Source organism: Panicum virgatum, chromosome 6N (assembly GCF_016808335.1).
Source record: "Panicum virgatum strain AP13 chromosome 6N, P.virgatum_v5, whole genome shotgun sequence".
NCBI classification, from domain to species: Eukaryota; Viridiplantae; Streptophyta; class Magnoliopsida; order Poales; family Poaceae; genus Panicum; species Panicum virgatum.
Genome location: NC_053150.1, coordinates 5,210,753 through 5,236,717, shown reverse-complemented (window position 1 = coordinate 5,236,717; position 25,965 = coordinate 5,210,753). Strand labels below are relative to the sequence as shown.

Genomic DNA, 25,965 nt, shown 5'->3' with positions numbered 1-25,965 from the left:
TAAAATTTAAATTTTGGTCTCAACACTGGACAGCACACCTTCAAAAAATCATAATTAATTTATATGAACTCGTATGGAGATAAACTTTATATAGAAATTATAGAAATCAACAAGATCTACAACTTTGTAGTTCAAAATTATTTCATTTGAAGCCATCTTGGTGCTCAAATAATTGTCACAAGTTTCAGATCCAAAATTAAATGTTAGATCTGGAGCATTTATCAATTATTTGAGCACAAGATGGCTCCAAATGAAAAATATTTGAACTACAAAGTTGTAGATCTCGTCGAGATCTACAATTTTCATTTAAGGTTTATCTCCATCGGAGTTCATATATATTAGTTATGATTTTTTAAAAATGAGCTGCCCAGGTTAAAAAAATACCGCCGGATGAACCGGCGATAGGGTACTGTAGTCGCTACAGTACCCTATCGCCGGTTCATCCGGCGGTATGTCCTTACCGCCAGTTGAACTGGCGACAGGAGGCCAGATCTGCAAAAAAATTTGCGGCATATATTTTTGAAAAATCAAAAGATAAATAATATAAAAATTAAAAAAACTCCAGATTGTGCGGTAGAATGAGGGCCCAAAATCCTCCGGCTCAGGGCTTTGAATCTCTCTCTCTCTCGACAATTGCAAACGGGCCTGCCGAGGAAAGTTGGTTCCACCAGGGGAAAGGCCCAGTGGGCTTGGATCGGCTGTGCCAAGCAGCCCACCAGTGTGGAAGCAAGTGTGAGCAGCAGAACGGTCTGTACTTTTCGAGAACAGCCTCCTCCTCCACTCCTCATTTTTTTTCCTCCCTCCCCTCCTCTTCTCTTCAGCTCTCTCTCTCTCTCTCTCTCTCTCTCTCTCTGCCTCTGCGGCCCTGCCTCTCTTATCTCTCCGCCCGCCTCTGCCCCTCTCGTGGCCTTCCTTCCCTGGCGGCCCCGACCGGGCGAGCCGCGGCGCCCTCCGGCACCCCTTCCCCGGCGACGACCGCCCACCAGGTACGCCCCGCCCCCCTCGCCTCCCTCCCCAAACGGAGCGCCCCGAACCCTAAGCCAAGCTATTTACTCTGCTCATTTGGATCTGACCCCGTTACGAGCACACACTGTATCGCACTTACCACCTCCGATTCTCCTCGCGAAAACCATCGGGCGGTCCGCGCCTGCGTGGTGCCGCGCCGGTGTTGGTCTAATTCGCGGGCTCCCGAATGAGCTCCCGTTAGTTGACCTGGGTTCTGAATTGTACTGATTATTTGTAGGTAGTTGATGATGCTTTGTTGCGCGGCAGTCATCGGTTTTAGTTGTGCTCCTGGAATGCCTAATGCAGCAAAACCCTTAACTCTGCCCTCCGTGATGTTGCAGCTGGTAGACTGAAGCCCTGCAGTTAGCCCAGGAAACATTAAATGGCGCTGGTACAGTTCAGCGGCGCCTTGGTTCCCCAGCTCGGTGAAAAGCCTCGCTTGCTACCCACATCGCCTGCGGTCGCAAGGGCTGCCTATGCTGCTGATGCAAGATTCCTGGCACCAAATAATGGGTATGTCTGTGCACGATTGTTGGGATATTATTTGGTACTAGGTACCATGTAATTCACTTTAGGAGGCCCTTGGTGGAACCGATAGTTTCTGTGCTGCAATTCATTTCTAAACTTCCACATTTCTTATCAGTTCTTGTCATCTGATCAATTTTTCTAATCTAAATAGTAAAATGTAACATACATCTAATAAGGTGGAGGGAATTAAGCCAGATGCACTCGATTATTTTCTAAAAAATCCTGTAGCATGTAGCAGCAAAATTTTCTAAGAATGTTCAAATTAATATTCTACTAACCATGCACATAATTTTTCCAGCAAACTGAGTTTGTTTTTACTGTCTCTGTGCAGTACAAGAGGCAGAGGTAAACACCTGGTGTCATCTAGTTATAGTTTGCATTCACAGACCTCTTCCGAACGACTAAACCATTTACCATCATCAAGATTTCGCCAGAAAAGGGGTTCACGTTTCGTTGTCAGAGCTGAAGCTGTGAGCTATTCTTTTGTCTTTCGTCTTTGCTTGTATTATTGCTGAAAACTGTCTTCCATACTGATATGGGTTTGAATATCCAAATGGCAGGATTTCTATTCCGTACTTGGTGTCTCAAGAAATGCTAGTAAATCTGAAATCAAGAGTGGTTAGTATCTTGTTTGGTTGCTCATGCTGTGAATTTTTTCACTTAATTCTTGTTTTATTTCTTAGTTATGTATTAGAGGAATTTATTACCTGTTTTTTGTTGGTTTTAGTTATCATGTAATATACCATACAAGTCCTTGCAATTGTCGCTTGTAAATTCCATTTTAATGCTGCTGCATAATATAGTGCACTTATAAAAAAACCCCAACACTTAAGATATGTATCAGTTGTTTACTACTTACTCTGGTCATAAATATATGTCATTTTGGAAAAGACTCGGTCAAGCTTTTGAAGCTTGGACTACCAATTACTCTTAAAATGTTTATCGAGAACATGTAATGGCATGTGTGGATTTGTCTTCAAAGGCAGATTCATGTAAGTAAATAAGTATGCCTAGGTGTAATCTAGTTAGGGTTGTTTTCCTAGCACTCAGAAGTATAATGCAGTTCTTCAAAAGGCTGAATTGTTAGATGCAACTGCATGAATCCCACTTGAGGCCTAACTATGAATTTTACCTCCTCTATTTTCAGTTTGCACCAATGCACCATTGCCCCTGATTTGCAAAAAAATAGTGGCACTGGTGCAAACATTTTGGAAACAGTAGGGGTAATGATGCAAAATGAGAAAAGGAGGGAAAAGTCATAATAGGCCCCAATGTGGGGGAAACCATGCAAAATCTCTGAATTTTTACCATTTCATCTAATTTAAGATTATCGTAGCATGGAACAGCCCTTTGATCATTTGAATCTACAAATTGTGATGTCCTTGGTGTCATTCATTGCATCTGATTAGCTGGTATTGTTAGCCTTTTATTACCTTTTTTATATGAAAAATATCTACTGTGTGGCGGACCATTAAATTTTTTTTGTAATTTGAAAGCATCATGGTCAGTAGTACCTGATACTAATGGACATACATGATGTTGAATTGTTTATTTTCTGTTTTGGCCCTGAATCCTTTTGTTTTCCAGCCTACCGGAAGCTTGCTAGGAGCTATCATCCTGATGTGAACAAGTGAGTTGGCTATCGCAATGCAAGAATCACTTTTTCAGCTACAATAATCATTTTGTTGATTTCAGCTGCTTTTAGCCACCTGTACATGACTCGTGATACCGTTTTGTACATTAAATCTCTTTCTCTTCTAGTTAGTCAAATAATAAAAGCACTTATTTCTTATTTTGTTTTAGAGATCCTGGTGCTGAACAAAAGTTCAAGGATATCAGCAATGCTTATGAGGTTGGGCCACTGGTCATACTGAACTCCCAAAATTCTGTTTTTGGTAGTAGGTTACACAGTTCTCTGAGCTTACATAGCAAAGATGGATGCTGTAGGTTTTGTCTGATGATGAGAAGCGAGCAATCTATGATAAATATGGAGAAGCAGGTCTGAAGGGCGCTGGCATGGGAACAGGAGTAAGTGTTCCTACATGGTTTCTATATCAAATGTTTGATCAGCAGGATCATTGAAACATATCAATTTTGTTTCCTGCAGGATTACTCAAACCCATTCGATCTCTTTGAGTCACTGTTTGAAGGATTTGGTGGAATGGGTGGAATGGGCAGTGGTCGTGCTGCTCGGAACAGACCAATGCAAGGTGATGATGAGACCTACAATCTGGTACTCAATTTCAAGGAAGCAGTGTTTGGTGTAGAGAAAGAGATTGAGATAACCAGACTGGAAGGATGTACTACCTGTGATGGAACTGGTGCCAAGCCAGGTACAAAGCCAACGACGTGTAAAACTTGTGGAGGTCAGGGGCAGGTGGTCTCCTCCACAAGAACACCACTTGGAATTTTTCAGCAAGTCTCCACCTGCAATACTTGTGGTGGCACTGGCGAATTCTCCACTCCTTGCAACACCTGTGGGGGTGATGGCCGAGTGCGAAGAACGAAGAGGATCAGTCTGAAGGTTCCTGCTGGAGTGGATTCTGGAAGCAGGCTGAGGGTCCGGTCTGAGGGTAATGCTGGCCGGAGAGGAGGGCCCCCTGGGGACCTTTATGTCTTCATTGATGTCCTTTCAGATCCTGTTCTTAAGAGAGATGGGACAAACATTCTCTACACATGCAAGGTTTCTTACATTGATGCAATCCTTGGGACAACCGTCAAAGTCCCAACTGTTGATGGAATGGTTGACCTTAAGATACCCTCAGGGACTCAGCCAGGCACAACTCTGGTGATGTCCAAGAAAGGTGTTCCTCTTCTTGGGAAGTCAAATGCTCGAGGAGACCAGCTGGTGCGAATCCAGGTTGAGATTCCGAAACGTCTGAGCAGTGATGAGAGGAAGCTGATTGAGGAGCTTGCAAACCTAAACAAAGCTGAAACAGCCAATAGCAGGAGATGATTATTTCACAAGGCTTGGTAGGACACCCTGCTTGTGCGATAGGCAATTTTGATGCAAACTGCAGTGATGAAAATTGAGTTGGTAGGGTAAACACTTCTACAAACTACATACAGCATGCGGTGCACTGGAGCAAAATGTGTCATGCCATATATGTAACCTCATCTATAAGCTATTGAAAGTTTAAGTCACTGCAAGCAAAACACAAAATGAACTGGATGTTTTGCAATAGCTCTAGGCAAGTTTATTAGCCATTTTTTATTATACGGCTTTTGTATTCTTGAAAGTCTTAGGCTAAATCTCTGATGGTGGAAACGGGCATAATCTTAATTTTTCTTGAAGAAATGCTGCACCATTCCTCTTGTTTGTAAGCTGTAGCATGGAAATGTAACTGTAGTTTTTACGATTGTGATGCATTGGGTATTTATTGGTTTGCTTTTCAACTATGTTATCTAGATAATACCAGGGTTAACAATTTCGGCGAAATTTCGGCGAAATTTCGGAAAATTTTTCGTTTCCGTTAGTTACCGGGATCCGAAATTTCGGTATTTTTCGATATATTTCGTTTTCAAATTCAAAATTCAACAAATTTCGACCGAAATTCAACGAAATTTACCGAAATTTCGGAACGGAATTCCGTTTCCGCTAAACACCGGGATTTGACCGGAAAACGAAATGGTTAACCCTGGATAATACTGCCAATGCCCAGCCAGAAGCCTGTTGGGAAGTTGAAATAAATCTATTGCAGAGCAAGTAGATTTTGCCCTAGGCAGCTGTTGATTTGAATCTGTTTGTGGGTGGAACTGTGGAAGTAGTTTGCTTGGGACTTAAATGTGATATTGTTCTTGTTTGGGGGTTTTAGTAAACAAAATAGTTGAACATGCTGACATGTACCCCTTTCTGTACCAACCAGCATAAATCCAATGTTCAGGTCCTTCTTGACCTGCTTGCGGCTTGCCACCCTTAAAATGAAATGCTACAACATTAGAAGAAAGTACTGGAAGACCATGGTCCGTTATGCAGTGGGGTAATGTTCTGTCTGCAGGCAGCTCATGTGAGACATTTATCATAACCTTTTCTTGATTGCAGATTAGTAAAATTTTCCCAAAAAAGTAATTGAAAAATTATTTTTCAAATTCCAGTTAAAGTCGATGCGTTTTATGCGTTTTATACTAATAATTGAAGATTTATTGCCCACGGTCTATATGACATCCACTATATAGAGTACAAACACCATATATGCATCTTCCATATACGAAAAAAAAAACATATATGCATATGCTTGAGCCGGTGTCCTCACTTCCTATTTGATGATATTACAATAACCTAATGTCAAGTTGCATTTTTTTTTCAATAATGGAGCGCATGGTCCAAGATACATAGTCTTCAATCATGTTTTCTGACGACATGAAAAAGTAGAATGCGCTCACTTAAAGAAAACTATGCATTTGCCCAGTACAGCATATCAACAATACGGGTAATCATTTTCTTTTCTATGTAACATGTTGAGTTACTTGAGTATTGTTTACTGTGTGTTTAAGCGGTAACGTTCTGTATTAGTTTTATCTGAATTTTTTCAGTATTTGAATAGTGAATCAGGCCCTATTTGGAATGGAGGATTTTCAAAGGAATTCCATCCTATGTTTTGCTTTGTTATTGTGCGTTAGGAATGGAGTAATAATGGAAAGTTTGCTCTCTTATACAAAACGCGCAGGATTCTAAACACGAGGCGAATGAGAGGCGAGAGTTCATAGGAGGCAAGCAAGACTGCAAGAGCAACTCCCTTCATCAACTTCATCAATGTCGGCGTGTCGTGACGAGTAGACAAGGCTGTGTGCACTGGTATACTGGACAGCTTACTCAAGTAACATTTAGTGGAAGGAGGTGCTGCACCCGGTAAAGCAGCGGACGCGAGCCGTCTCCACCATTCTGAGCGGAGTAGAGGACTCCTGCTATCGGCATTGCGGGGCCTGCGCCATGGCCTCCGCGCCATCCCAAACGGCTCACCTCGCCGCCGCCGCCTCGCCATGGCCGGCACCGGACCCAACGGCTCGCCCCGCCGCCACCGCCTCACCATGGCCGCCGCACGCGAAGCTTGCCTCCGCCTCGCCATGGCCGCCGCCTGCGTGGAGCTCCGCCTCCGCCGTGGCTGTGCGGGGCTCGCATCCCGCGGGGGGCTCGCGCGAGAGCCGGGGATGCGCCGCGCCGGCTGACTCGGGGATGCTCCGCGCCGGATTTGGGGAAGAAGGCAGCCCACGCTAGCGGCCAGGGAGGGCGGAGTGAGGAGGGCCGTACGCTGGCCAGGGAGGCAGTGGCCGGCGGCGCAAGCGGAGGGAGTAGGGGCCGCGCCAGAGCTGCGCCGGCTCACCTGCTCGCCGGGGAGGGTCGTGTTCGATCAAAATTGATTGGCAGTAACCTAAACAGACCAGTCTAACCGTTATGTTCAGGTGGTCTGACCGGTCTGGTCTAGGCGTTCGTAGACGGTCTGGCATGACCAATCGGTCTGACCGGTAGGTCCGACGGTCTAACCGGTCTAGGAGGAGTCCGAGTACAATTAGAGTTCTTAATATATTTAGATCTATAAACAGGATTTTTTGTGGGGAAAGTCTTCTCCACCCTATAAATATAAAGGGTTACGGCCGATTGAAGGGAGAACCCAATCGAACCAATCAAATACATTTATCCTTATCATTTTTACCTTTCTTCCTCGTTATCTTACTTTTCCAAACTCGACATGCTGTTCTTATCTCGTCTCCATGGCGTTTGAGGACGTCCTAGCTGGCCTGCCGAGTCTAGGGCAACCCTACGCGCACTTGCCCCGACGGGGTCCCTCCCGGGCGAGCGTTCGTCGGATCGTCGCTGTTGTGCACGGCGACCGGTCTGACCGGTCCCACTGACCGGTCTGACCGCTCCACGCAGGAGGTGCTGCAAGGAGCTCCTCCTCGCGTCGCGCGACCTAGCGCGATCGTGTGTTGGCCCGTAAAAGGCGTCAACATATTTTGGCGACTCCGCTGGGGAAAAAGTGTTTCGGTTTTGCATAACCGAAATCAAGCCCTAGCAATATGGTGCAATCTGAAGACATACCTATGGCGATGACTTCTGAACTATGTCAGGAGATTCTTCGAGTACAGATCGACCCGAGTTTTTCATGCTGGATGGGGAACAAAGGATCGCCATCATATCACAATATTCTGAGAAAGGTATTGTCTACAAGTATTTTACCCAATAGTGATCGTATCTATATCAAGTATTTGCTTGGTAAACCTGAACTAATTGATATAGTGGATAAAGTAAATCCAATTTCTGTTATTCAAAAGTCGGCTATTGAAAAACCGGCTAATTATCTTTGCAAAAATTTGCCTAATGTTGCTTGTCAAGATACAATTCGGCCGTCCCAAGCCGAAATTGTTGAACCAAAATCCCCTACTTCAACGCTCGGGGGCAACAAAACAAAGGCAAAGATGCTGATTGCATTACAACCGGTCTGACCGGTTCCACGACTGGTCTAACCGGTTCATTTAAGGTTTTGCAAAATAAATCAAAACTTAAGGTGGTTAAGCCAAAGAAATCTGATATCGGTGTTTGTAAAACCGTTCAACCTAAAGGTCATAGCAAGCATCAAAAGGCGAACCTGAAACTTATTGGAGAGTTTCCGGCTAAACCTAAAAAACAAAGAGATGCAAAAGATACTAGTTGGCTTAATAAATCCAAACAACTAAGATCATCTCCAAAACGTCTGTTCCATGATAGAAATCGGCAATGGAATAATTTTCCTACTTCATCAATGCCGTTTTTCTCACATGAATCACCTATGCGTATGCCATGTGGACCTTATTTTTACATGCCTTATTCTTGTCCAACATGGTCTTATAATCCTTAGATGCCTGCTTCTCATAGTTATTTTGGTCAAAATCATGTTACTTATAGAGAGCCGGTAATTAATAAATCATTACTTAGAATTAATGATTATTTTCATCAAAGAGATCGGTCTATGCAGAAAAATAAGCATAAGGTGATCAAACAAGTCTACCGTGTCAAAAGGGATGGTATATTAAATAAAAATTCAGATTTAACACTAGATAAAGAAAAGCCGATTGTTGAAGGGCAATCGTTTAACTCAATTGATGAAATTGTCCTCCATGATGATCATGGTTCAAACAATATAGTCGAACAATGTTCAAGTTCGGCTGGGGGGCAAGATAAGAGCATCTATATCGGTTCTGACAGGACCGGTCTGACCGGTTCGTCAGACCGGTCGGAACCTGGAAAGTCCGGTGGTGAAAAAAATAGGATCAAGGCAACCTTTGAGGAGCTTCTGGATAAATATAAGAAGACATCTGCGCAAAAACAAAGCAATCAATTGGAAGGCAAACGAAAAATGAGTTCTTCATCACCAAGATCAAGAAAGCATCAACAGTCATTGTATTGGTCTTCGTCATTCATCTCGTCGATGCACGTACCATCGTCTGCATATTCAGGTTTGTTTAATCCATGGTTTGGTCATAATCCTTGGCTGCCATATTATGATTATCAGTTTTATACTTTACCAAGGAGCTATGATTTGTATAATCGGCCGCATTGGCCGTCTCAAGATTTTTGTTATTGAACATGCTAAGGAATGTAAAGCCGAAATAGTTTGCTAATCATAAGCTAGAAATTGTTACATGATAGTTCTCTTAGTTCGGCTATTTTAGCATGTTTAAATATAATGTATGGCCGACGTATTGTTAATCGTCGCCCTTAGACAATTTTGGTCCAAAGAAGTGTTCTTTGGCACGCAAGCTTTGCCAAAGAACAGGGGGACATATGTTGACGACCAAAATTGGCAGTAACCTGAACAGACTGGTCTGACCAGTGTGTCCAGGCGGTCTGACCGGTCTAGGCGTCTGTAAACGGTCTGGCATGACCAACCGGTCTGACCGGTAGGTCCGACCGGTCTAGGAGGAGTCCGAATACAATTAGAGTTCTTAATAGATTTAGATCTGTAAACAGAATTTCTTACGGGGAAAGTCTTCTCCACCCTATAAATATAAAGGGTCACGGCCGATTGAAGGGAGAACCCAATCGAACCAATCAAATACATTTATCCTTATCGTTTTTACCTTTCTTCCTCGTTATCCTACTTTTCCAACCTCGACATGCTGTTCTTCTCTCGTCTCTATGGCGTTTGAGGACGCCCTAGCTGGCCTGCCGAGTCTAGGGCAACCCTATGTGCGCTTGCCCCGACGGGGTCCCTCCCGGGCGAGCGTTCATCGGATCGTCGCCGTTGTGCACGGCGATCGGTCTGACCGGTCTGACCGCTCCACGCAGGATGTGCTGCAAGGAGCTCCTCCTCGCGTCGCGCGATCGTGTGTTGGCCCTTTAAAGGCGTCAACAGGTCGGGCGGCTCGAGCAGAGAGGGAGCAGGGGCCGTGCCGCTCGAGCTTCGCGCTCTCCGCCGCTTGGAGGTCGCCGTCGAGGGGAGGGAGGACGCGACGCCGTCGAGGGGAGGAAGCTCCGGCCGCGGTCGGGGAGCCGGGGCGGCGGCGACGTGCTCGGAGGCGGGCGGCGGAGAGAGAGAACAGGGAGAGAGAAAATGGGAGTGAGGGTGGCGGAGAGAGAAGGCAGTGAGTTTGACATGCGGGTGTATTATAGGTAGTTGGGATAGAGGATGGATATAGAGGATGGATAAATGTGGAAGAAGTTGATATAGAGGATAGAATCTTGAGACAGGAATATTTTTTATAGGAAATAAATTTAGAGTACAACGAGTGTGAGAAGTCTAAAGGCAGCTCCAGTGTTGAATCGATTTTGGCCTGCCAAATAAAAATCGTGTCAGAAGATTTGGTGATCGGAGTGTGAGCTTCGATATGATGGACCCACCATCGGAATAGAGCGGCTACAAAATCAGTTAAGAAAAATATTTCTCTCTCTATGTGCCAGCTCGTGTAATCCCGGACCTCAGCTGTTCTGCGCGGCATCGCATATTTTGAGTCTGTCATTTACGGTTCGATGTTCACTATGTACTGAGTTCGTTTTTTCACCTCCACGGTGCGATTTTTTCATACACTGTGGATGCTCTAAGGAACTCTAGCTGGGTGGACTGAGATCATGGTCCCTACTATCGCAGGGCAGGGGATCAAAAGCCCCGTTTGGTTAAAGATTCTAGAAAGTAATTTAACCGCTAATTAGAGATATTAAATAAAGGTAGTTTACAAAACCAACTTTAGAACCTTTGCACTATGAATCCTGAAGAATCTAATGAAGTCTTTGACCGCGTGATTAGAAAATAGTTACGGTAGCATTACCGTAACTAATTATTAATTAATTATCGTTATTAAATTCGCCGCGAAAAATTACACCTATCTGTAAAGAGATTTTCCAAATAGACTTTATTTAATACTCAATGCATGCAAAATTTCTTTCTCGGTTTGCGTGTTCCAAATAATCAAACACGACCAAAAACCCTGACGCCCCGCCTAAATAGGCTGCGCACACGCTACAATCGCTGTGTTCGGTTGCCTTGTCAACCAACCAGCCAGCAGTACTGTTTTCTCATACTAAATCAACACCAGCCACTAACTACCAGCCAGCCAGCAGTATTATTTTTTTTATAACAAATCAGCACCAGCCATCAGCCACAGCCAAGCGAACACAAACAATATTTGATTGGACATGGCTAGACCGGGCCCACCCACGCACGCAGCAGGGGCGCAAAGACCGGGACACGATCCCACGATTTATCTCCTCCAATGCAGTCGTGGAAACTAGCTCACAGAATAGAATAGTTTCATCGATAAACAGTGTCAAAACTCTTACGCTAGCCATCCTCAAGCGCTAGCTCAGCCCACGTTTAGTTGGCAAAAAAGTTTGCGCAAAAAATCACATCGAATTTTCGAATATATATATGAAATATTAAATATAGTTAAAAACAAAATTAATTACATAGTTCAATTGATTAGGACGAGACGAATTTTTTAAGCCTAATTAATTTATAATTGAATATTAATTATCAAATAACAACAAAACATGCTACAGTATCTAAATTTAAATTTTTTCACCAACTAAACACCCCCTCGTACACTTTTCGATGCTCCTTGATCTCTGAGACATTTCTCAGAACGTCTGACCTGTGACTACACTGGTCTATCTCCTCACGTCCTCTAGCTCGTCGCTACGGTTGTTGGAAGAGACCAGGTATGGGTGGCGGAATATTGTGATATTAATTAGATCTATTAAATATAGATTAATAATAAAATTTATTTTATAATTTATAGGGTAATTCGCGAAACGAATCTAATTAATTTATAATTTGCTATAGAGATACTACGGTACAGTATGTAACAGAGCTAATATTTAGTCCCTGGCCTTTGTTTAGATGCATAAAAGTGAGTTCGTAAAGTACTATAGCACTTTCATTTGTATTTGATAATTATTGTCTCGTCATATGTTAACTAGGCTTAAAAAATTCGTCTAGCAAATTATAGACAAATTATATAATTAGTTATTTTGTTTAGCTACATTTAATATTTTATGCATATTCGATGTGATGTGAAATTTTGTAAAATTTTAAATTTTTGAAGAGAACTAAACAAGATGCTGATCTGTTTGTCTCATGATTCTCTAACAGCTCGGGGCGGTGCATGGAGATTTGATGACTACCTGCACCGCTGCACGTGGCCTGATGTCGACAGCAACTTGTGTTGTACGGCGATTGGTCTTTGTATTGCGGGGGCTTGTCCGGCGTTCGATGGATGCCGGTTTTGGGCTGCAGGTATATAATTCAAAATGGGCCAGGCCCCATGAACGGCCGAAGAACGATCGATGACTCCCTAGTCTCCTCTGCTCGCCCGAGATTTGAGGCCTGGGATGGCCAGATGGGCCGTCACGGCCCGATGGGCCGCCAGAGTTCGATGGGCCAATCGGGTCGTTGTGCCGGCGCGGCCCTATAAAAAGGCTTTAGTGTCGGGCCTGGACCGCCAGTTCAGCACGATGGCCCGACGGGCCCGGCACTATCAGGCCCGATGGTCTGATAGTGCCGGGCTGCTTCGGGCCGGGCCACAACGGGCTAGGGCTGGGCTAGGGCCGGGCCGCCCATTTAGAAATCTATAGCTGCAGGAGGCCGACAGATGGTGGCACTGGTGTGTTGTTGCCCTCCGTCGATAGTGGTCTGGAATTATGGAGTGGCTGCCTGGTATGGTTGTGATTTTTGAGTTGTGCAGAGTCCGTTTGGTGGTGTTGTTCTTTTCCCTTCATTTGTTCTGTTATCCAGTCTGGATGTCCATCTACTTTTTCTTTTTTTAATATAATCGGTAACTCTCCAGCCTAGCTTATTTTAATATATGTGTCTGAAGCCATTTAATTTTTCTAGCCAACCTGTGAGTAAATAATTGAACATGTAGGCACTATTTTGCAATAATTTATTTGTTGGTTAGTTTCTGTATAGTACTGTAAAGCCTAAAACTAACAGGACAGCACAATTTCAATATTAGTTTACTGGAGGAACCATATCAACGCAACGAGAATAGGGTCCCTCTAGCCCTGGACAAAGTCAAGGGCACGAGAGCCAAAAGGTCATCTCGGCCCATCATCAGTGATGGGCCAAGATGAGACAACAACCTAAAACTCTTCCTAGAGGGCCTAAGATCAAGAAGGGATTGCATCACCTGCCTTGCTCCTGTCGTGCAGAGCCCGAGGGCGGCGCACCTTTCTCGTAAAACAACATGATTACGGGGGAGGCATGCTTACAGACCTCATGGTGACCAGATTAAGGGAACCCCCTTCGGGATCACATCGCATCATCTGACTACGGACGGTGGGGGTGGCCCCCACTGCCACGTCATCCAGTCATGTCAAGCTGGAGTGGAAAAGGGCACCCGCGACCCCCGGACAACGCACGGGATAGACCCCGAGCGGTGTGGGGTTCCGGGCAACCCCAGTGAAAGGACCTTGATGTCATCTAGGGGGGGTGAATAGATGTTTTTGCAAATTAAAACCTTAAATACAACTATTAGCACACTGACCGATCAGGCAGACTGGTCAAACCGGTCCAATACTTGGAATAGGCTAACAAATTATCAACCGGTCAGACCGATTGGACGACCGGTCAGACCGGTTCTAAATAGGAACAACACAAAATAACTAAGTAGCTTTCCTCCTCGAGATCTAGCACAAGTCAAACTTGGTGTAGTGTCTCTGCAGATGATTTCAAGTGTTTCTATCAAATCCCTGCACACAGAAAAGGCACACCCAAGTAGATCGAAGCAGAAGCACAAATAAAAGCTAGAGAACAACAAGAGAGGCAAACCAAAGGTACGAGGATTTATTTTACCGAAGTTTAGATTCACCACCTTGTGAATCCTAATCTCCGTTGAGGTGCCTATTGGAATATGAGTCTTTTTCAACTCCGTTCCAATAGACCGGGTCTCTTTCAACCACGATCCTCGATTCCACTAAGATGATCCTTTCCACCTAGGGGGCTAAATCACAGCCCTTACAAACTTGCCACTTCTCACCTCACGTTGGTATCTAGCCGGCGACTTCTAGCTTTCTAGGAGGCAAACCTCCAAGAGTAACAAATGCTTGATGAGTTGTCTTGACTTCAACCACAAGTGCTCAAGCTATGGAAAGCTCACGGGTTTCTCACACACACTCAATCTCTCAACCCAACTCAAGGATTTGCAAATAAGTTAGCACAACTCACAAAGAGTGGTTGCAGAGAGCTTGCTGGTCAAGAAAGGGATTTAGAAAGCTCAGAGATGCAAAAGAACCAGCAGCCCTCGAAAGAGAGGGCCAAGGGGTATAAATACCCAGCTTCTAAAAACTAGCCGTTAGTCTTGTCAGTGCCAGACCGGTCAAACCGGTCTGAGCCAGAAAACACTCAAAACTAGACAGAGAGCTTCACCTGGTCCACCAAGCCAAAACTTGGTCCACCAGGTTGCTCAAAGTTAGTAATCAGGGGTTTCTCTTAAGGATTCTCACTGGGTAATCTATGAGCACTTTTGAGTGTTGTTAATCAACCAATATTGCATCCCTCTTGATAGTATAGTATTCCAATACTCAAAATTAAAAGTAAATCTCAATTCTACCACTTGAGCTTTGTATGCTTCAATCTTGCCATACTTTGACTATCTTGAACTTGGGATTCCAACATTGCATATCTTTCTTGAGCATTTCCATCTTGAGCTAGTGACTTAGAATTTCCCCTTCATCCGTGGTGATGTGTACCTGAATCCATAAGTCACTCCATTTTATCAACCATAAAATGTTTGATGCATTGCATTGCTTCCCTGTTAGGGCTTAGGTATGATACTTCGCAAACCCACGGATACTAGCCACTTTACCTTAGCAATTCGCACATGGTAAGCCATCGCTTCACCAAAACTTGTTTAGTCCCTCGCTCTAGTCATCTCCGTTGGTCTCTTCATCACTCACCTTTGCCACAGAGAGTTAAGCTTTGCACATCAACAATGAATTCCATTTAAAACTTCTCTTTGATTGCTTGGTCTTGATTTATAAGTATTATCCCATATCACAAGCATCCAACAAGACCGATCATGTAATTCAAATGCTTGTCTTGCTTTGCAATCATATCTTTGACAATTCACTTTTCATATGTGCCAAGCCATATATAGAAACCATTTGTTATCATTGCATGAACACTTGTTTCTATTTTTACTCCATATTTTGCTTGACATTCGTCAATATAACCTCTTTATTTGATTGCATATTACATGAGCCAATGCATAAATTCATTTATAAATAAGTTCATGCACATCATTTCTGTAACAAACATGTTAGGCCTTTAATCACGTTGTCATTCAACTCACCAAAACCCATTAGGGGCCTAGATGCACTTTCAATCTCCCCCTTTTTGGTGATTGATGACAACCAGATAAAAACTTACAAATGATTCAAATAAAGAGTTTTAAATTCACAGATATATCATGAGCTTCCCCTTAATATATGCTTCAAAACAGGGCCTCAAATGCCAAGTGCACATAAAAAAAATTGAGCTCCCCCTATATATCAGAATTCATGGGATGCAAAAACGTGTATGTGTGCCAATAAAAATTCTACACATGATGCGTATGACACATGATAATTCACTTCAAAAAGAATGAAGAAAAAGATGGCTCTGTCAGGTGTTGACCAATCAGACTGGTCTGCCCCTGATAGACCAGAAAAATAGTTCATTATCCATTCATGTATATCACACTAACACAATTTCATTTAGATAGCATAAACAAGCGTCATTACACACAGCAGCACAAAATTACATGATCTAAAGTCCACAAATGGATAAGATTCAAATTTATTACATATCCAACAGTTTGACTGAAATAACAGACCGGCCACCGGTCTGGCTGAAAATGAAATCCTAAGAACTCTGCAACTGCAATTCTTGAAGCTTTAATCCCATTCTCTTCTTCCCCTTTGTCATCTATCACCAGAAAGGGCCTGAGGAGAAGAAGCTTTGCTGCAGTCACTGACCATCTCCATTTCCTCCATTTGGTTACTGAGCCATGCAATAAGGATCTTCAGCAGAAGGACTGAAAAGAGATGCAGCTGCACTCGCTGCCACTTGCTCCGCGGCTGAAGGACGATGAGGCTGCTGTGGAGGATAGTAGGGTGGCGGTGCTGCTGAAGATCCTGCTCCTTTATTAAAGTAGCTCGAGTAAGCTCCAAATACACCTTCACCAGGAGGGGCTGATGGTGGAGAAGGAGGTGCATAAGATGATGATCCTCCTCCAAAGTACTGTCCTGCCAACTGATCATACACCTTTGATCCCTGATAGCTTGCAATCATTTCCTCAACAGAGGGAATCTCTAGCTCTACTAGCTCTGGAGAGATAGGAGAAAGAGGTGGCTGAAGGTTCAATGCTGCATGTGTCCTCTTTTGATTGTCCCTGATCCTCTTGCTATCCATCCTTTGCTACCGCTGGCTAACCATAACATCTCGCTGATTCTTACAAAGGCCAGCAAACATCTTGAACAGTTTCTTGATTGGAAATGTGGGCTTGTCATGTCGAGAAGACGAGTTGTACTGGGGCCAGTCCTACTGCTCAGGCCTGGACCGGTCTGACCGGTCATGCTGACCGGTGACAGCAGGTGGCTGCTACTGCTGCTGAGGCTACTCTCCTTCCTTAATTTCTTGATCAATCTCCATTTCATCTTCAGAATGTTTGTGTGGAGAGGGCATGATTCTTCTTTTAGGCACTGAGGGATGAAGACGCTCATGAATTGTATCCGTGCCATACTTGGTTTTTGTCACAGTTTCAATCAAAGTCATCAAGTATGGTGCGTAACCACAAATTTTCAATGGGTTCTCTGAGATATACTTGATTTCCTCCCATATAAAATCAGCTACACAAAAATCTGCTCCACTCGGCCTCAATGTAGCAAGCAAATTTCTCGCATGAAGTGATATATCTGCGGGATTTCCACCTCTAGGTGTGATGGTCTTTCTAAGCAGCCTGTTGAGGATTGAGTAGTATGTATAAAGACCAGCGACTTTTCCTGCATTATGAACCTGGCCATTTGGATACATGAATTTCATCTCATCAATTGGCAATGGTGGCTGAAGATGGAGTTTGGGACGGTTTGCATCACTTTTACCAAAAGCCAAATATCCTGGCAAACCATGGGTATGTGATCTTGTAAAGAGTCCCCTCTGTCATCCAGAACATGGCTCTCTCTTCATCAATGTATCCAAAGTATACAGTGGATAAATATGTTTATGATTTCTAGAATCACAAGAATGTGGAGAAATATGTGCTACGTTGGTTTCAAATAAACATGACAACATTCTAACTATGATGGCACAGCGTGTGATAACTAATTTTAATGTTTCAAATGTAGATTAAATTTTGCTTTCACAACTAATTAAGAAATGGCCTTTACTCCCTTCATATTACAAGCGGTTGGGCAAGAATCGGTTGTGATCTAAGCATCACAACTGGATCATTAATTGCAAACCCTAGTTCTACAGCTGAGAGCATGTTAACCGGTTCTAGGGGCATGTACAACAGTCCAGACAGCTGCTGTCTGTTTGACACACACAGATAGCTAAACAGACAGCTTATACAACGGGTTGTCTGTTTAGCTGTCTGCTAGGTATTTAATTCACTCTATGACATATGAATCATGGTGATCTAGTGCATAATTTGATCTTTGTAATCATTGTGTTGCATATACGAGAGAATACACAATATATCAAATAATTCATATGACTCTTATATTAATCATGTATATAATATATATTTATATGCATAGGAATACATATCATCTAAATTTGAATGGTTCACACAACATCTTAACATATCACACAACATCAGTTCACAAAGAGAATAAGAGATGGCAACAGTCCAAATTGGCAAGAGCCTGAATCTAAATAACATATGGCAACATCTTCTTCGAACTTTTGCCCTGCAGCTTTGACATCAGCCCTGCAACTGCACCTCAACACCTGAAGCATATGGACAATTGTACAGTATCTGAATTGATACAGACTACAAGCAAAACACACACACACACACACACACACACACACACACACACACACACACACACACACACACACACACACACACACACACACACACACACACACACACACACACACACACACACACACACACTACATACAGAGGTTGTAGGAGCAGTCACTTGCAAGTCAGGTTAATGGCAATGAACATGGACTGCTACCATTTATAAACGTAATAGTAAACTGAAACTTAAACTGAAACAGGTGTACTGCCATTGCTCTGAGTCACTAGTTGACTCACCATACCAAGAGCAGTATGTGCATTCCCCGACACAGGTTTTTTGTCTACTTTTACAGTGCCAAGTTTAACAAATTCAGAACAAAGTCCAAATAAAAGATTGCTTTTATACCTTCTGCAGACTGATGACAACAACATTGAATTGGAAATGGAAAAACATTGAACATTCAATTGGAAATGTGTAGGCTAAAGTTCTATTAACACCAACTGGCATAGCTCCAAATGGCAAGACACCCCATTCCGGCACAAATGCACGACTTGAACACACTCCGGCGCTGCTGCAGCACCCCCAAGGCCTTCTGCATCTGCCCTGGCGTCGCTGCAGCACCCACCAGTCCACCACCATGGCCTTCTACATCTGCTCCAGCGCCGCTGCAGCACCCCTTAACATGGCCTTCCGAATCTGCTCCGGCGCCACCGCAGCTCCCTTCCACGTTTTCGCCGCAGCTGCTCTTCGCTCTCATGCCGCCGCCTTGAGCAGCTCTTGAGCCACGGCGGAGGCAAGCTTCCTCCTCCTTTCTCATGGTGGCCGTCGCCGCTGCTAGGGTTCAGAGACTGGATGGGGATTTGGGGATTGATTTGGAAATGGATGGGTACTTCTGAGGAGAACGCGCGAAGCAACAGGATTTGGGGTGGACTGCGCGCGCAACTTTGCCGCAGAAATGGGAAATCCCCGCTCGCGAGCGCTGTGCGCGCATGCGATCCCCGCCGCCGTCGATGACCCGCAGTGGCTTCTACAATGCGGCGCGGAGTCGTCGGTTTGCTTCGGAGCACGAGCTTTTTCCGTAGATGAATGAGATGATGGCAATCCTCTCGCTCCTCATTTAATTACCGCCATGTCGGATGTTTGTGCTGACGTGGACGCAGATAGACAGCAGTTATCTAACCGTTGTACTTTTCCTAATTACCCATCACAAATGGCTGGTGTCTTCCACTAGTTGCGTTTCCTCTAGGCACTACCACACCCGATAAGTGGCTCAAACCAGGAGTACGACGCACCCAGAAAAACAACCGGTTTGTGCCTTGGGTCAGGAGTGTTGCATGAGGCAGCAGTATTACAACTGGATGGGGACAACAATCAACCAGTCATGATACATGGGCATTAGCCTGGGTTTATGCTAGAAACTCGGTGTGGTTGTCTTCTCCCTAAAAAGGGTCGTTTACCTCCTCCAAGCACGACCATGAACGGAGAGGTGCTCTGTTCTTGGGCGATCGTGGATTGGAGGGGAGGCGCTACCCGAATTTTTCAAAGTTTGGGAAATCTACTCCAATCCAAGTGCTCCAAGGTTTGTAACATCACGCTCTCTACTTAGACTTAGGTGCTTATTTGCTTTAAACTTGGGAAAATGTGGTTTTGCAATGATGAAGAATGTTGAATCTTGATCTCAATTTGAGCTCTAAATTTCTTACTAGATTTTTGATAGGATTGTTAGGGATGCGTGGAGATTGCTTAGATTACGATGTAGCTCCAAGTCAAGGCGATGATATAACTCAATTTTAGAAGATTAATGGTTGCTCCATATTTAGGGATTTTTTTTCTTGACATCTTAAAAAAATGAAGAATTGAGCCTGAACTCTTTAACATTTGGACAATATTCCAAAGAACAAGATATAGCTCAATTTTAGATGATGGTGGATAAGCAATAATTCTGGGGTTTTCTCCCTTATTTAAATTACACACACACGCGCGACTATCATTTTTGATAGATTTTTCTTTAATATTTTTGATAGCTTGTTCGTGCTCTAATGTTCTTTAATATTTTAAATATTATCATTTATTTAGCTAGGTTTTCAATCTTTTTGAAATTACCAAAAATTTGCCCTCCACAAGATCTACAATTTGTGAATAAAGTGGTTAGATCAATATCCCAATAACCCCTACAGAGTTGTTACCCATTCCGGCCATAACCTCTACGACGTGGGCTGTCAAGTCTCAACTGAAATGAAGTGACAAAAGAGGCTGTAGTAACCCGTGGCCGCTGGCGAGGTGCCGAGGCGTGAGAGACACAGAGACACCGGAGTTTAGGACGGAACGAGGAATTATTCCTCTTCCAATTTTACTAGGAATTTTTCAAAGTTTGGGAAATCTATTCCAATCCAAGTGCTCCAAGGTTTGTAACATCACGCTCTCTACTTAGACTTAGGTGCTTATTTGCTTTAAATGTGGTTTTGCAATGATGAAGAATGTTGAATCTTGATCTCAATTTGAGCTCTAAATTTCTTACTAGATTTTTGATAGGATTGTTAGGGATGCGTGGAGATTGCTTAGATTACGATGTAGCTCCAAGTCAAGGCGATGATATAACTCAATTTTAGAAGTGTTGACGCCTTTCAGGATCAACACACGAATGCACTCGATCGTGCGGCGCGAAGAGGCAGCTCGCTGCAGCGCCTCCTGCGTAGACCGGTCAGACCGGTCCCTTGGAGCGGTCAGACCGGTCGCCGCCGGCAGATCGGTGACGAAGCCTACGAACGTTAGCCCGGGAAGACTCGTCGGGGCAGGCGCACGTAGGGTTGTTCTAGGGTCGGCAGGCCACCTAGAACGCCCTCAATCGACGTAGAGACGACGGAGGAACAACAAATAGTAGATTGGAAAAGCTAGGGCAAGAGAAAAATAAAAAAGATAAAAGTTGTATTGATTTGATCGATTGGATACCTAATCGACCGTGACCCTTTATATTTATAGGGTGGGGTGGACTTATCCCGCAAGAAATCCTATTACAAGATCTAAATCTATTAAAATCCCTAGTTGTACTCGGATTCCACTTGGACCGGTCAGACCGATCGACCCTACCGGTCAGACCGGTCGGCTGCTGCCGGACGGACTACAGCGTCTGACCGGTCAGACCGCTAGGGTGTACCGGTCAGACCGGTCGGTATTGTCGAATGCCAATTTTGGTTGTCAACATATGCCCCCTGTTCTTTGGCAAAGCTTGCGTGCCAAAGAACACTCTTCTGAACCAAAATTGTCTAAGGGCGATAACGATTTATCGGCCGTATCTTGCTTCTTCCTCAAGTTGATGATGAAAAACTTGCTTGGGCTTCCATACCTGCTTCATGGTCGCCGACCTTGTTGGTATAACCTCTTCTTGCTGTTCCATGGACTCTTTCTTGCGCATCATTTGCAGCCTCCTCTTTTGGGTGTGAGACAAACCTGAAGGACACCACTTCGGCTGTAGATATTTTGAATCTTGTTTTATGTTCTTCTCACACTCCTTACTGCAATCAATGTTCTTTTTGACCAAATTATCCCTAATCGGTGTTTGTGAAGCAAAGCTTGGATATATAGGAGGATAATGAATATAATATGACTGTATGTGCATCCTACTATAATCTAAAGGCATATAACAAGGATACCAGCAATACCATGGAAAAATCGGTCCATTAAATGAATTACCTTGGCTCAAACTCGATTGCTCTTGAGACGATGACGGATTTGTATCCTTGACTTTGTCCAGCCGTTCCCTCTGCCTCTGGACGACTCCTTTCTTCTCATATTTGGCCAAGAGTTCTTTAAAACTCGGCCTTTCTTTTTCTTTCTTGTTTCTGGAATTCTTTCCAGAAATTCCAGATCGACCGGTCAGACCGGTCTCCAGACCAGTCAGACCGGTCTGAGCAGACCTGGCGCCCTTCTTCTGTTCTTGCCCCCCGAGCGTTGAATTCTTCAATGAATCTTCAGGGACCTTCTTTGCTGGAGCTTCCTGATGCGATTTCGAAGGCTCAGACCTTTCTTCACCAATGATTATATTTTTTCCTTTTGTTGATTCGGCTTGATTTGGCCGAATTAACACTTTAGGATTACTCAATTCAAGCACATGTGTATGTGTAGGGAAAGTATTCTGATCCACCTTCATTTGTGGAACAATTATTCGGCCTTCATTAACAGCCGATTGAATCTGTCTCCGAAGCACATTACAATCATTAGTCGCATGAGAGAAAGTATTATGAAATTTGCAATAAGCTCGCCGCTTTAATTCTTCAAGCGGCGGTATGACATGCGACATCTTGATGTAACCATCTTATTTAATTCATCAAATATCCTCTCACATTTGGATACATCAAAAGTAAATCCTTCTTGCCGATATTTAGGAATCGGCTTAAGAGAACCGCAAACGCAAGGTTTATCATTAGAGGACCAAACAAATTCAGCGGTATAAACATCTTTACCTTCATCGTCCGAACAATTGGAATCACACCCGAGCACATAAACAGGACGATTAGGTTTTTCATTGGACTTTTGAGAATCTCTAGCTTCTTTAGCTCGGCTTTCATTAGCCAGAGCCTTTTGTAAGACTTGACTAACATCTAGAAATTCTTGCCCCTCTAGCTTTGCTTTATGAAAATCAAGTAAACCAGCAAAAGCTAGATCAGCTAAATCTCTATCAGAAATTGTCAAACTATAACATCGGTTTCTAGTATCTCTAAATCTTCTAATATACTCAGAAACACCTTTATGTATCTTTTGCTTAACCGATGTGAGATGTGACAATTTCAATTCAGTTTCACCACTAAAGAAATAATCATGAAACTTCTGTTCTAAATCAGCAAAAGTGAAAACTGAATTGGGTGGCAATGAAATAAACCATGTAAATGCAGCACCCGATAGAGATAAAGGAAATAACCTCAATTTGTAAATATCATTAGTGCTAGCTTCACCACATTGTATAATAAATTGACCTATCTGTTCCAATGTAGTTCTACTATCATCACCAGTGAATTTAACAAATTCAGGAATTTTAAACCCTTGAGGATATGCAACATAATCATAATTTTCAGGGTATGGCCTTTGATAAGATCGGCATTTGGCTTTAGGCTCTATACCAAAAGTTTGCCGAAATATCTTAATCACCTCCTCTTTGATACTACCTGATCCAACATCATCGGCGTTAAGCCGATTTGTGATCTGTGTACTACCATGTTGAGCAAAGTTCGGCGGTGTGGAATGTCGCAACGAACTTGCTGCCCCATATGGCACATTGGCATGAGGTGATGCATTATAATTAATTCGGCTTTGCTGATTAGCCGAATTAGTCACAATAGCATTATTAGTTGGAATTGCCGAACCACGAATTGCCTTATCGGTATTAGATGTAGATGCATTATTACCGACAGACTTCATACCAAGATGTATTTCAATTCGGCTAAAGCGATCATCAAACATATCATGCATATTTTGACTAATAAATTCCAACTTATTATTCACATGAGAAGAAACAGCATCATCTATAGCATTAGCTATTTCAGAATTAAGAACGGGCTGTTCGCTCTCATCGAATTTTACCTCAAACTGTGAAGCATCGAAGCCGGCATCCGTCGTGACCTTCCCTTGTCGGTCGATGGAGAAGTGTGAGATGTACTGCTTCATGGCTTCTTCCTCCAGCTTTTGGATCTCCTTCTCCTTCTCCTTCTCCTCTCTGATCTTCTTCTGGATGTCATCAAGAGCCTTCTGTTGTTCGGCCGAAAGTTGCTGAACAGTCGGCCTTTGGACGTTGGCGGCATCAACATCGCTAGGTTTAGGAATTTTACCGGCCATGGCAGCCGGTTGATTCTTTCCCCAACGGAGTCGCCAAAAAGTATGTTGACGCCTTTCAGGATCAACACACGAATGCACTCGAACGTGCGGCGCGAAGAGGCAGCTCGCTGCAGCGCCTCCTGCGTAGACCGGTCAGACCGGTCCCTTGGAGCGGTCAGACCGGTCGCCGCCGGCAGATCGGTGACGAAGCCTACGAACGTTAGCCCGGGAAGACCCGTCGGGGAGGCGCACGTAGGGTTGTTCTAGGGTCGGCAGGCCACCTAGAACGCCCTCAATCGACGTAGAGACGATGGAGGAACAACAAATAGTAGATTGGAAAAGCTAGGGCAAGATAAAAATAAAAAGATAAAAGTTGTATTGATTTGATCGATTGGATACCTAATCGGCCGTGACCCTTTATATTTATAGGGTGGGGTGGACTTATCCCGCAAGAAATCCTATTACAAGATCTAAATCTATTAAAATCCCTAGTTGTACTCGGATTCCACTTGGACCGGTCAGACCGATCGACCCTACCGGTCAGACCGGTCGGCTGCTGCCGGACGGACTACAGCGTCTGACCGGTCAGACCGCTAGGGCGTACCGGTCAGACCGGTCGGTATTGTATAATGCCAATTTTGGTTGTCAACAAGAAGATTAATGGTTGCTCCATATTTAGGGATTTTTTTTTCTTGACATCTTAAAAAAATGAAGAATTGAGCCTGAACTCTTTAACATTTGGATAATATTCCAAAGAACAAGATATAGCTCAATTTTAGATGATGGTGGATAAACAATAATTCTGGGGTTTTCTCCCTTATTTAAATTACACACACGCGCGCGACTATCATTTTTGATAGATTTTTCTTTAATATTTTTGATAGCTTGTTCGTGCTCTAATGTTCTTTAATATTTTAAATATTATCATTTATTTAGCTAGGTTTTCAATCTTTTTGAAATTACCAAAAATTTGCCCTCCACAAGATCTACAATTTGTGAATAAAGTGGTTAGATCAATATCCCAATAACCCCTACAGAGTTGTTACCCATTCCGGCCATAACCTCTACGACGTGGGCTGTCAAGTCTCAACTGAAATGAAGTGACAAAAGAGGCCATTGAAGTATAGGAAGAGAGTACTAAAAAACAATCGTAGGTCTTTAACAGCTACTTACATATAAAATTTGAATGTCGACTTTCAAAATAACGAGGATTTTGGTACAAATAATAAAGATGAAAGGGAAATGTATTAACATAAAAAATTACTAACACTGCAACAGTTACAGTACATTGTAACAGTACAGGTTCTTTATTCATGACGGATGGATCGGTGCCTTCCTACCAGAATATTTCTACGTAACCCTAGGTGACTTATTTTCTTCTTCTGGTTACTTAATTTACAGCACACCGTATACGTTCGAAAAATATAGCAGATTTGACTCGGAAACTAGATGCTATATATCTAGCTATAGATGTAGTAGGATTTTATAGCTAGTTATAAGCATTTAGTTGCCGCTCCTCTTGTATTAGGTGCGGAGGACCTCCTCCCTGCTCTGCTCGATCCCCGGTGGGTCCACGCCGGCGTCTTTGAGCGTCACCGCCTTCTTCATCCTAATTAGATCCACATCAGCAAGCAAATCGATCACCATCAGTTGCTAGATAGCAAGTTGCTTCTATCCACGAACCTTAGCGATCGAGATCACTAGCTAGTTGACGAAAAATTGAAGAAGGGAACGGGTAGTACGCAACGGGGCCGGCGGCGAGGTCGCGGTCGTCGTCCAGGACTAGGTGCGCGACCTTGCGGAAGAGCGACCTGCCACGGAACCGCTCGGCCTCGTCGAGGGCCAGGTCGGGCGCCGCCACCTCCGGCACTGTCTCGCGCTTCTTCTTGTCCAGGCGCACGTTGGGCGCGTGCGCCGCCGTGCCCAGCCCCAGCGTCACCGAGAACGCGGTCGCGCCCAGGGCCCCATACACCGGCACGTAGTCGGCCCTGCATCATGTCGTCGCAGGTCCAGAAGAACCATTATATTATATTAGAAGAGGCCTGTGAAATAGGTTCTCTAACGGTGTGTCGTCGCAGCAGGCAGGTCCAGGGCATGCACGCCTACCATGGCTTGGCGGTGGAGCGAGGGCGGGAGGGCGACCGGAAGTAGCCCTTCGCAGCCGAGCGCGGGGCAGCAGCTCGTCGATCCAGCACGGAGTACAT

The 25,965-nt window shown here is 43.9% G+C and overlaps 1 protein-coding gene and 1 pseudogene across 1 annotated transcript; one reads left to right on the top strand and one right to left on the bottom strand.

The window, feature by feature from the left end:
• The first annotated feature begins 818 nt into the window (after positions 1–818).
• LOC120678491 (chaperone protein dnaJ A7A, chloroplastic-like) lies at positions 819–4,898 on the top strand. Its single transcript, XM_039959698.1, has 8 exons — positions 819–986; positions 1,347–1,518; positions 1,865–2,003; positions 2,094–2,151; positions 3,121–3,163; positions 3,337–3,385; positions 3,481–3,561; positions 3,641–4,898. Exons 2-8 carry the CDS (start codon positions 1,388–1,390, stop codon positions 4,487–4,489), a joined length of 1,350 nt encoding a protein of 449 aa, XP_039815632.1. The 5' UTR covers positions 819–986; positions 1,347–1,387; the 3' UTR covers positions 4,490–4,898.
• A 20,366-nt stretch (positions 4,899–25,264) lies between these two features.
• Positions 25,265–25,965, bottom strand: LOC120677834 (annotated as a pseudogene).